Raw genomic sequence first — 13,103 nt, forward strand, 5'->3', positions numbered from 1 at the left:
ATGTACACGTAACATAACCAATTCTATTTTATCATTTGTGATTTATCATTTCCTTTTTTACCAACAAATCTCATTTTTAATTTTCTTATAAATAAAATATTATATTATATAACAATTTTCTTATTTTATTATTTTATTTATTCTAGTTTTTTTTTTGATTTTCAGGTATGAAATATTTTTATGTAATTATTTCAAATTCAAGCATATCTTAAGAGAATATGAATTATATATCAACCTATGATAATTTTAATATTTCTCGATAATATCATTCTCTTGAATGTAATAAAAAAAACTTTTAATTAAATTCTTATTCTTGTTTTATTCAAGGATATAATGTTTATATATAATTTCAGTTTTAAAATAGATATTCGTAGGTAACTGTATCATCTTCATAATTTAATTTAATTTTAAAATTTTGAAATTTTAAGTCAAATTTAGTTAACAACTACATTATATAAAAATTTTTTACTTCAGTAGATACAAAAAATATCTATAAATAAATATACAAATAATTAATCAAAGCTTTAAAAATGAATGAAATAAGAAAATGAATGAATCCTATTAATAAAAATAAAAAATGCATGAATTTTGAAGGATTGTAACTTTTTTTTTATTTTATTATTTGTTTTTATGCAGAAATAAAAACAAAAATTTTCCTTAATAATTTGGAGATTATATTCCAATTGATATTATTAAAAAAATAAATAAACAAAAAAAAATAAAAAACATATAAATACTTTCTTTTAGAAAATAGTTAAAGTATTTATATTATAAAGTATATCGTTTCTGCATATCGTTGCCTCTTTAAATAATTATTCTCTAAATTATTCTCGTTTGAATAATTCTTGTATTTTATTGATTCCATATTTTTGAATTATGAAATTTAACTCATAACTTTGTCGATCCAGGGGACGAATTTCTGGATATTCGTATATACACCAGGCAAATGTTCACGACCACATCCAATACCCCATGACACAAGACCGATTAATACATGTCTTCCTTCTACAGACATAGTTAAAGGACCACCAGAATCTCCCTATTCAAACAATTTGTAAATATTTGAATTTCATTATTTAATAAGATATTTTTATCTTTTATAATATCGCACACATTTATCTAAATTATAAATTTATTTTACCTGACAAGAATCTCGCCCACCTTCCTTATAACCTGCACATAAAAAAACGTCATGTATAGTTTCTCGCCTTCCAGCTGCTCTAAACCAACGCTGACATCTTTCATTAGGAATTACCTAAAAGTTATTTCGTTTTCAGTTTAAATAGAAAAAAATGGATATATTATTAGGATGAGTCAAAATAGTGAGTTGCATTCGTCTAGACTTTTTTGTGTATTAAAATTATTTTAATGAAACTTAATAATATTATTATATAATATTAATATTTATATTGGATTTTTAATTTGAACGATATTTTCAACGAACGCGACATATTTCATGATTGATAAAAAAAGGTAATTGCTAAACGAAAATATGAATATAACAAAAATATGAAATGATATTGTTATATTAAATTTTCATCGAGTTTAATTCACAAAACTTATTTTTTGACTCTCATATTAATATATGCTTACATTACATATATATGTTTGCAAAGTATAAATATAAATACATACTTCAACGTCAACTTCTTGAAGAATTGTTGGTGCTGAACTTTGCCCATGTCGCGTTCTACCCCAACCAGCAACTGTTGCCGTACGTCCAGAAATTTTTAGATTTTTCGCCGGTAAACAAACAGGTACGATGTGTTGTTTGAACGCCACTGTTCTCGAAAGTTTCACTAATGCTACATCATTCCGGAAATCGGTCGGTGAATATTGTGGATGAACCTATAATTTTTATAATAATAAATCTAGATTATTTATTTCAAATTTGCTTTTTTTTTCAAACTACTTCTACTTTTCTACTTTCATTTTTGTTTCTTTCTATGCACATCCACATACATGTGTTCACTTATAACTTGAAAATTTAACTTTTATCTACCTCCTTCCTTTCAACATTAAATTCTTCGTGTAGCAATCGTTCGGATGCATCTCTAACATCCCATTCACCAAGACGCACCTTCAAGTTACCATTTGGTGTTCTATATGAAAAAAGAAAAAAGTAAAACATTGAATACAATTTTTTGGATTAAAAATTTTTTATATATAAAATTTCTGTCACATATGTATTTCATTATACTAACGTTGCTACACAATGGGCGGCAGTAACAACCCATCTGTTGTTGAGTAAAGCCCCGCCGCATGATAATTTTTTTGTTAAGAATCCAGATTTAATAATAGCAGCCTGAAAATCGAAAGAAAAAAGTATAAAATAAATATACATATAACAAACAAATTAAAAAAATATTAATTTTCTGTCATAAAAATCTATCAAATTTTATAGAATGATTCTTTGAGATAAGTCTACCTGCCATGGATGACTACCAAAACTGGAACTGTGTCCACCCACGATTCTATTACTTCTTGTATAAAGTTCACCGCAACCTGTAAAAAAATATGAAAGCTTATAATATTTTTATGGATTACTATGAAAAATAAAGCTAAAGTAATGCATGTGATCACAGAAAAAGATAATAAGCCTACTATAAGATAACTAATAGATATATATATGTATATATATCTGATCTATCACAAATACATTTCCAAGTATTTTTCAGTTTTTGATATTGTTTCTTGCTTATTTTTGCTATTATTAATAGCGCGTGAATATTAAATTCCCCACCCTTTTTTTCTTCTTTTCTTTTTCTTTTTTTCATTTTTTATTTTCTTATTATCCTTCACCTGATATTTATTTTGTACGTGAATGATAGCAATAAAGCCACATACGAAACGTGCAAAGTGAAACAGAGGAAAATATCAAGCGAAGAAACGTGCTTTCTTCATTTCCTAGATAGACACTTATTACGAGAAAAATTCAAGGAAAATTCTTCCATTTGATCAAAAAAAAAAAATCATTGGTAATCAAATTTTAAATGTTAGAAATTTTAAAGAATACATCGGTATATACATTATATATATTAGAAAAAATCTAATACAGTTTTCAAATTATAATCAAAAACAACATCAGGATAGATAATGGGGAAAAAAATTCGGAATAGAATATTCGCAGTGCAAAACTTTTGACTGTGCAACTTGACTTGCGGATTACCACGGTATTTGGAATAATCCACGGAGTTTGAGACGTCCTCGTTTGGGATGTTCATTCCCGAAACATCGGGGTAAGTGGCATCATATTCATCCTGAGGATAATCAAGCTGGAGCGGATGATAAACCGATGGACGATTCGTATACACAGGCCGATCATAATTCCATATATGCGAAGACTCATAAATGGTTGTTGGTTTGTTCGCGATGTCAGCATACGGGTAGCTTGTTCCATGCTCATCCTGACTACTGTATGTTGGCTTGCTCGGTCTTGCCGCATTGTCGTAGATTTGCACATCATCGTCCACATAGGGATGTTGATTTGCCAAGTTTAACGAAAGTGCTATGTTTAAACAACTTCGATTTTACCCTCTTTTTATTAATCGTCATTTTCACTTGGTCCAAAAACATTATTATAATTTACACGTAGATTGTATTTATCATTTTTAATCACAATTAATTGTTTTCATATATTTAAAAACAGAAGACATCCAAGTTGATATGTAATTCCTATTTTTTGTATCGTTGCACTGTTTCCTTTCCCTTCTCCCTCCCCCCCTAAACTATATTAAATTATTAAACTTAAAATTATCTTTATCGCGAAAGATTTGTAAGTGATGATTAATCAAGGATAATGATATTCGAGTCAAACTGATTAGCTTTTTTTTTTTATCAATTTTAATAAGCTTGAAATTGTTGAGAAATAGCATATTGATGCATACACTATCACGAATGCATCACATATAAATAGTATTAAAAATTTTTTGCAAATAATTCGAAAATTAAAGTTAACCGTTGTTTTATATTAAGTTTCGATTAATTTATATAGTTTATAAGAAAAAAGTTGTCTTTTACAATGTATTTTCAAAATTGAAGAAAGAGGAGTTAATCGATAGATTCACCTGATATTCGACATAATTATAGTTGAATTAAATGTCAAAGAAGAAAAAAATTGAAAAAAAGAGTCGGTAAAAACTCACTAGCATTTTGTAATAATCCAATTGTTGGTCGTGGTATTTTATCAGGAATGTCATCATCATCGACACAACAACTCCATATTAACCCTCCGGAACAAAGATCGACTGGACGACCGCCTCCAAGAACACAACTAATACTAAGGCCACAGTCGAATGTTGTTCCTTTATATGTACACGTTTGTGGTATCACTGAAACAAATCATTTTCCAGTCACGCACAATTTCTTTACAATTTTATTAGAAATATATTGTAATATATTATTTCATGATGTATATGCACGTATTATATACATATATAATATATATATTTGATATAAATATTTATATTTATAATTAGTTAATTATATTGATTATGAAATTTTAATTACATTCGATTAAATGTACTTTTATCGAATTTAAATTCATTTATAACTGAATTCGAACGAGTACGCATTTCAGTGAGAAATTACATCATTGAAAGAATCAATTATATAATTGTTATACATCATAATATATAATAACATATAAATTTTAATTATTACAAATTATTTTATATAAATAAAGAACAACTTCGATAAAGTAGAATTTTACTATATCTACTATACTATATCTTTATATATAAATATATGATAAAAATAATTTTAATATGTTAATTACTGTTATTTTGTTCGTTTACTAATGTCGTTAACAAATTATATTTTTTTTTCTTTTCTTTTTTTCCGTAATGTCCTGTCACGTCCTGTCTAGCATTGTTGGCCAAATGTCCCAATGCGTCGTCATACAAGACCGCATTGCTTTCTTTCGGTCTGTTTCTTGAGATAAATACATACGGGTGCTTTCGTTTCGAATAATGATTTCATAAGTGAAATCGAGGATTCATAGTGTCGAGATCGAGTAGGAAAGTCAAACGATTAGAACTTAGATTGTTCGAATAATCAACGAAAATTTTAAAGCGATAATTGAATCATCTGCAATCAAATTACCGATCATATATGATTCACTATCTATTATTTTTATTTTCGCACCATACTTTTTACACTATTTTTTATTTTTTTTATTTATTTTAGAAAAAAATAAGGATTTTTTAGGCTGATTGATTTTTTTAAAGTTTGAATTATTTTTCACGTAGAATATCATCCCCCCTTTGATTTCGATTTTTATTATACGAAACCTACTTCTACCCAGCATGTCCATTATGCCATTTTGTAGATCATTATTGTGACCTCGATGATCTCCTGTATAATTTCGTTTTTTTCTTAAAGCCTCGACGAGAAGTGTTCCTTGTTGTTGACTGGTTAATTTATATTTCCTTCCTTGTCTGTAACTCATCGATGTCAATTGTTCGATGTCTTCGCTATTCATTTTTTTTTTCAATCGATCAAGAAAATTGAGAAAATGATTTTCTTCGTCCGTATCATTTAAATATTTATCATCGATATCACGTATTAATTGTTGCCTTTGTTGAATGTTTGAATTATCTGAGATTGCAATATAACTTTCGCTATCATTATTAATATCGTTAATTATAAATCTTCCTCGAATTTGTCTTTCTCGATTTCCAATTCCATTATTACCTTCTGATAAATTTTTTTTTTTCAAATGATCCAACTTATCTTGAGATTGATCTTTGTTTCCTATGTACGTTCTTCGAACAATTGTATTTCGAAATTTGTCAAAATGATCGTTATCTCCATTCCATGAGTTTTTCTTCTTTGAGTCGAAACATTCTTTTATTTCGATATCTTGTGCAGAGGTATCAATTTTGTATGTCGCCTTTCGCGTCTTTTGTTCAAATGGATTTCCAATCCCCAAACTATTATCCAGTGTTCTCGTTTCTCTGAGATTTCTTGTGTTTGATTGCCTGTCGATCCATAAATTCAAAGGATCTTGCTCTACAAATTGGCCAGTAGATAATAATGTGAATTTCTCTGTTTTTTCGTTTTTCTTAGATCTCTGCAATTTCGAATACCAATTGTATGAATGAGGCAAAGACGGTGTAGAAGTAACCAAAGGACGATCATAAGTCACTGTATCGTAATTACTGTATTTGAATGCAGTAACGGTTACTGTTAGAAACACGTGTACCACTGCAATGACACTCATGATCCGATATTTTTCTAATTTATCATTTAAATAAATTAGATTTGATTGAGTTAATGAATTTTTGTCACAATTCGTAGCATAATTGTATATTAATTAAATTCTATCGATAAAATTCTTGATCTCATCGATATATTTGTTATCGTTAAAAAATGCACAAATTGGTAATAATTCAAAAATCGAAAAAATTGTATTTTCGACATTTTATTTTCATTCTATTAATCGATACGATAAGGGATATATATATATGTGTATCACCTATCAAGGATGTTATTCGAAATAATATATTTTGATCACGATAACACCTCGCAAATTTATCCTTTTCTAAAATGCCTCGAGAAATGTGTCCTCGATTAACAACATTCACGTATTATACATCTCAATCACCATTTATGTTCATTTATGTTCATACATAGCAACTTTTCATTCCAACACTTTGAAAAATTAATTTTTTTACCTAACCTATTACGAATTGATGCATTCTATCGACTGACGAGACTTTACCGGCATCTAAAGAAGCGCTCCTGGCTTTCACCAACAGTTAGCTTTCTCATTGCTACGATAGCGTATCTTCTCTAACATTGGTTCCCCACTTATTCTTTTCTTCACTCTCTTTTCCTTTCTTCCCCCTACCTTGTCTTTCTTACATCCTTTCTTTTCCATCTTTTTCCATCCTCTTCTTTTCCCACGTATAACATTCCGTATTTTAACATTCTCTTTTCCAAGTAATGATACAATTGTTCTTTCTTTCGATGCATATCTATTTCGTTATTTTATTCGTTTCGTCCAGTTAATGAATAATGCCCGAGACTCATATTTTTATAATGTATTAAAATAGACAATTTTTAAGTTAAGATATTCTTCATAGACAAACAAATAAGCGAATGGGCGAATAAATGAATGATGAAAATCAAAGTTAAGTATATGATATTTAATAAAATAAAAAGAAAAATAAAAATAATGGAATAATAATTCAACTATAACGATTTTTTATCGATTATATTAATTATATTAATATTTTCTCAATCAATCGTTTAATTTTTAATTGCGATAAATATATTCGCATAAAACTTACATCCGAGTTCGTCGAAAAATCGTGACTGTCCTTTTGAATCGATTACATTTTCCATTGTAGTTTCCTTCTTTGTATCTAGATCTAGAAATGTGTAATTATATTAGCACAAAACGTTATGCAAAAGAATGACTGACGTTCTGCCAAAATGTTTAGTATGTAATCGATATTAATGCATTAAATATTTTCGTGAAAATTAAGAAAAAGATATAAATATGGTATTCGCTTCTTCTTATCGACTCAAACTCACCAAAATTTTTTAAATACCGGTCATTTTTCCTGTTTTCGGCTTGACAATAGAATCCAATATAGAACAGAATCAAAAATAAACTTGCCAACCAATTCATTTCTTTTTTCCTCTTAATGATTTAATGAATGATCAACAAAAATTTGATTTCTGGCGATATTGTATATTAGTTTGTATATTAGTATATTAGTTTTTTATCAGTCCATTAATGCAAAGATAGCATGAAGCGAAATTTTTATATTTTATATTACAAAAGTTTTATGAATATTTTTTTATGTAATATCTATTCTTTCAAATTTTGTTTGTTGATCTTATTCAAACATTAATATTAAATACCATTCAATACTTTTACGTGTGTGTGTGCATACCTCCTCTGATTTATTTGAACGAAATCGCAATAAAAAGTTCAATCGATGACTTGTCATTGTTGCTAGAACCTTTTTCTCTATTTAATTTCTTATTTCGAATCAAGTTCAGATAAATGCAACATTATGTAGAATACCATTGATTGATCGCATTTTTATTCTCAGTAGGTAATTGCGCACAAAAATCCAATGATAAAATGATCCTACAAAATAGACATACCTACGTATATACTTGTTTTCACTAGTAAGTAGTACATAGTTAAACTTAAATCGAGAAATTTTGATCGAGGAAACACGGTACAAATACTGTTTCTTTAATTTCGTTTCTGAACTCGGTATTTTTTTCTGTGTATCGTCCGTGTACCGTAAGATACACCAAGCGTAGCGAAGGCATTCACATGTATGAAGTGTGGTCCGGTGGAAAAGTGGGTTGAGAAACCAGGTCATCGAAACAAGTGGCACATCGTCTCTTCGTGTGGTGGCTTCGTAATACGTTCTCAGTTACTTACGATGCCCCGTGAACGTGCGGTATACGCGTGAAACCGTAGCATTACACCGTTTGATTATTAGTGAAAGTTCGAGTCGGTAACTTTCGACTTTGACAATGGCAATTTGACTTGACATGAATCGACTCATCGAAACACATTTGGTAACACAATCTCCATTTTTATATATTTCATATACCTTTCCTTTCTTCTCTTATTCTCGCAATGTAAAATTCAAAAAAGATAGTTATATCTTATAGATTATATAGAATATGGATGTGACAATTTGTTTCACACTGTAGAATAGCGAAAATTAATTATATACAAATTCCTTTTATTTATGTATTTATTATTTTTAATTAATGATTTATTTCCGATTATGAATTTTAGAATTGATGTTTTATCCAACAGTACACACATGCACGCATACACACAGCATTCACACACGTGGGTAAGCGATTAAACGCACCGATTCTCGATCAATTGCCTCACGAATTCACGACCGATAACGAATATTAAATAAAAAGCGTACGATCCTTAGTACGATAAAAGTAACAGGTGTTTAATTTGAATTACATTTCCATCGCGATCGGAATCACTGTGATGTCTTTCCTTCGCCGATCACCGGATGACACTGCGAAGAAAGGTTGACTACTGATGAGGAACAGAAATGTAGCATCCAAAAGGACCACTCTCTCTCTTTCTATCTCCTTCTCTTTATCTCTCACTCTCTCTACCTCTTATTCTTTCTCTTGGTAGTTTATTTCATATTTCTTTCTTTTTCTATTTTTGTTTTTTTCTTTTCTTAATTGTTATTTTATTTAAATGCTTAACGTATCAAACTTGTAAAATTTACTTAAATAAAAATTATTTTTTTTATTATTACAAAAAATAAATTCATAAAAAAACTACACTATTGCCAAATAATTACATTTTTACAACGGACAAATAATGAAACATAAGATAAAAATACAATTTATATCAATATCATTGATAATAAACAAAAAATGTTGATTATTTTTACAAATTTAATATTTAAAAAATTTAGTAAATATTTTATTATCATTATACAAGTAATTTTTAGATCTTTTTAAAATCAGATATATAAAAATCAAAATTATATTATATAACTGTTATTTGCAATATTATAATTCATAATTTTATCATTTATTTTTACTAGTTATATATATATAGTATATATTAATGCGATTAGATATTATGTATCAAATAATCGATCATTATATAGATTTTCCTGCATAAAGATTACAAATCGAGATCTACTTCTTTAAATAAAAGATAACTTTCAAATAATATATAATATATAATATATTAATAAAAAGAGTTTTAAAGTTTCAAATCAATATGATAAACTGAAACTGATAATATATAAAAGATATGTTAATAGTACGTAAAAAAACAAAAAAAAAATAAAAAGTTTATATTTATTTCATTTTTAGTATAGTATATACTAAATTAATTATTTTTAATTATGTATATACTTTTTGTTTAAGAATGCATTTATTAAAGCATTATATTATAATATTAATCAATTCTTTTATATTAATTGCTATTATTTAATCTTTAAATTGCAATATGCCTAATCTAAATAATACATAACTATATAAACATAACTATATAAACATAACTATATAAACATACTATATAAACATAACTAAACATAATTATGGTGATTATAAATTGTGCTGATGTTATCAATACAATATTAACTTATAATTTTTTTAAATATTTATAGTAAAATATTTATAATAATTATAGATTTCAAATTAAAATTCTATTTTTAATTAAAATTATTTTTAATTTAAATTATTTTTAATAATTATTTCTGCAATTTTTTTCAAATTTTTATTTTTATAGTAGAATGATCCTCAATTTACTTTCGCTTAATACTTTAAAATATTAATATTATAATTTATGATATTTTTATATTAAAATTACATTGCAATTTTAAATATTAATATTGCAACAATTATAATTTTATCACAGACGAAAATGATTTTATTTTCTGAGTTAATGTTGAAAATGACATTAGAATGGTAAAAGAATTTTGAACTTTATTCCACAAACGAGATTATAGAATTAACCTACATTCAATACATTTTCGCATGTTTCAAGAACAGAAGTTTTTATCGTTTTAGTATTACTCTTAATGTTATTGGTTTGATTCAAAATAAAATTGCAATATGTGATGATTTAAATTAAAATATAATTGAATTTCAATATAAAATTACATATATTTTGCGACATCAGTAATATATAATATATAATATATAATAAAACAAAAATTTTATCTATATTTTTTGCACTAAAAATTAAAACACATCATGGTTAAAAAAAGAAATGTTCGATTGAAATCCTTATCTGTTCGTGATTACGCTCTAATGAGAACAAATACAGACAAGGAAAAAAAATAAGAGAAAAAGGAAAGAGAAAGAATAAAAATATTGAAATCAGTGCCATCTCCAGAGTGCCGCAAATAAAATATAAAGAAAGAAGAAAAAATCTAGAAGAAAGATACATAGAATAAGAATTGATCATCAGCGCCATCTATTGTATTTAAAAGATATCTTTTCAAAGAATTATCTTTTTAAAATCACTGAAAAGATGGCATTAATAATCAATTCTTACTCTACCTTATCCTGTTTTTGAATGTGCATAATGACTAATAATATTCACTTTGTTATTAAATCGTATGAAGAATAAATAAAAGTGCTTGCATCATGCATTATGTTTTAAGTTAGAAAATGAAAATTTTAGAGGGAAAAGTAGTTGCATTGGGTTCACAAGGTAAATCTTATTTGAAAATAAGAAAGTAATTGATTATAATTTTATTAATTTTCTTTCATTTATTTTATATTTCATATTTACCTCCTGTGTGTATATATATATATATATATATATATATATATCTCTATATATATGCATTTATACATATATATATTTGTTTCTTTTAAAATATTCTATATTACATATTTTATATAATTTTTTAATTAGTTTTTTAATTTTATAAGAATATTAAAAAATATTTTTAGGTTAACCCATTGTTTATAATATTTTTAATAATATTATTTAATTTTTATCAATCTTTTCAGGTGTTGGTAAGACAAGTATAATTATGCGTTATATTGGAAAATCATGTAATGAGCATTTGAGTCCTACAATTGGAGCATCATTTTTTACTTGTAAATTAAATATAGAAAATGCAAGAATAATGCTACGGGTACTATAATACTTATAATATTAATTATATATTTCAAATCTTTTTAAACTCATTATATTCATATAATTATTTAATAAGATATAATGAATGTGCATGAAATTTATTTTTTTATATTTTTTATATTTCTTTTTTTATTTGTTAAAATATATTGAATAAATTTAACATTGTTTAAAAGTTTATAAACATTTTCAAAATAACATTATAATAAATATTTCTATTAAAATTGAATATTTATACTTATTGAATATTTTTATTACCTGATATAGGTATGGGATACTGCAGGACAAGAAAGATTTAAGTCAATGGCACCAATGTACTATCGAAATGCTAATGCAGCTATGTTGGTATTTGATTTAACTCAATACAATACATTTGCAGCAATGAAACGATGGGTAACAGAACTTCGAAGAAATGTAGAAGAAGTTATGACATTGGTTGTAATTGGAAACAAATCAGATTTAACAAAAGAACGCCAAGTTGATGCGGAAGAGGGTAGAGTTTATGCTACGAAAATTGGTGCAAGTTATCATGAAACATCGGTTCTCCAAAACGAAGGAATTAAAAATGTATTTCTGGCTATTGGTAGTGGTCTCCTTAAATTATCTTCGGCTGAATGTGATTCTACATCAATCAGAGTATATGAATCAACAAATTTGAATTGGAACAATACAGATATGTTATCTACACCAATTATCGAGGAAAGTGCTCAAAATCTTAGTATTGCTCATGGAATGCAAGAAAGACCATATGCATGTTGCTAGTCTTTGATTTTTTATTTTGATTTCTAAAATATGAAATGATAAAATTTGTATAATTGTTTTTTAATAATTATTTGAGATAAAATCTAAATCTTTTTTTTATGTAAATATGCACAAACATAAATGAATGTGAGCATTCTTATTTTTGATTCAAAAAAATATATTCATTAATTTTGTTATAAATTTTGATTTCATATATGTTAGCATTTCTAATAAGTTTTTAAAAAAAGTAAAAAATATTTTATGCTTTAACTGCCATATTGAATGCTATAAGATAAATGTTTATATATTGCCATTAATAATGATATTATTATTATTAAATTAAATCAAATTAAATTGTACATGCTATTTATTTCTTAATTTGGAGCCTGGTTCTAACGCTTTTAATATATGAAATTTATTTATTTAATACAGTATTATTTAATATATATATTTATAATAAAGCAAATAAAGGAATTCTTGTGCTAATAAGTACGGGTGAGGTGTATCGTAAAGTGAGGTGAGTCATTCATTCTTTGGGCCAGGCTTCGCGAAGCGTAACGCATCCCACAGCTTTGTTTATGTCTAATTTGTCTCACTTCCGTTATATAAGCATTTCTTTAGTATATCTTCAGTTGTTAATTCATAATACTGATGATTCATTCTATAAAAATTCATTCAGGAAATTATATTAATATAGATGACAATTTAAAATTATATTATAATTCAGAAAATATCA

The 13,103-nt window shown here is 26.3% G+C and overlaps 2 protein-coding genes across 2 annotated transcripts; one reads left to right on the forward strand and one right to left on the reverse strand.

Annotated features, from left to right (window-relative positions):
• Positions 1-883: 883 nt before the first annotated feature.
• Positions 884-6,223, reverse strand: LOC122717536. The gene is made up of 9 exons (XM_043941719.1): positions 5,296-6,223; positions 4,146-4,331; positions 3,170-3,508; positions 2,429-2,505; positions 2,205-2,305; positions 2,003-2,102; positions 1,636-1,848; positions 1,142-1,255; positions 884-1,039 (listed from the first exon to the last, which is right to left on the reverse strand). Exons 1-9 carry the CDS (start codon positions 6,221-6,223, stop codon positions 884-886), a joined length of 2,214 nt encoding a protein of 737 aa, XP_043797654.1.
• Positions 6,224-11,105: 4,882 nt separating this feature from the next.
• LOC122717545 (ras-related protein RabJ) lies at positions 11,106-12,658 on the forward strand. Its single transcript, XM_043941743.1, has 3 exons — positions 11,106-11,194; positions 11,500-11,627; positions 11,894-12,658. Exons 1-3 carry the CDS (start codon positions 11,152-11,154, stop codon positions 12,386-12,388), a joined length of 666 nt encoding a protein of 221 aa, XP_043797678.1. The 5' UTR covers positions 11,106-11,151; the 3' UTR covers positions 12,389-12,658.
• Positions 12,659-13,103: the final 445 nt, after the last annotated feature.

The sequence above is a fragment of the Apis laboriosa genome, unplaced genomic scaffold, assembly GCF_014066325.1.
Source record: "Apis laboriosa isolate Shangri-la unplaced genomic scaffold, ASM1406632v1 scaffold53_cov140, whole genome shotgun sequence".
NCBI lineage: Eukaryota > Metazoa > Arthropoda > Insecta > Hymenoptera > Apidae > Apis > Apis laboriosa.

What these genes read in the sequence shown, in the direction of transcription:
- LOC122717536 (XM_043941719.1), bottom strand. Translation starts at nt 6,223, where the DNA reads ATGAGTGTCATTGCAGTGGTACACGTGTTTCTAACAGTAACCGTTACT. An exon ending in AATGGACATGCTGGGTAGAA is followed by an intron (nt 4,332 to 5,295) that starts GTAGGTTTCGTA and finishes GATTTGTTTCAG; the next exon opens with TGATACCACAAACGTGTACA. An exon ending in GCCGCCCATTGTGTAGCAAC is followed by an intron (nt 2,103 to 2,204) that starts GTTAGTATAATG and finishes TTTTTCATATAG; the next exon opens with AACACCAAATGGTAACTTGA.
- LOC122717545 (XM_043941743.1), top strand. Translation starts at nt 11,152, where the DNA reads ATGAAAATTTTAGAGGGAAAAGTAGTTGCATTGGGTTCACAAG. An exon ending in AGTTGCATTGGGTTCACAAG is followed by an intron (nt 11,195 to 11,499) that starts GTAAATCTTATT and finishes CAATCTTTTCAG; the next exon opens with GTGTTGGTAAGACAAGTATA. An exon ending in ATGCAAGAATAATGCTACGG is followed by an intron (nt 11,628 to 11,893) that starts GTACTATAATAC and finishes TACCTGATATAG; the next exon opens with GTATGGGATACTGCAGGACA.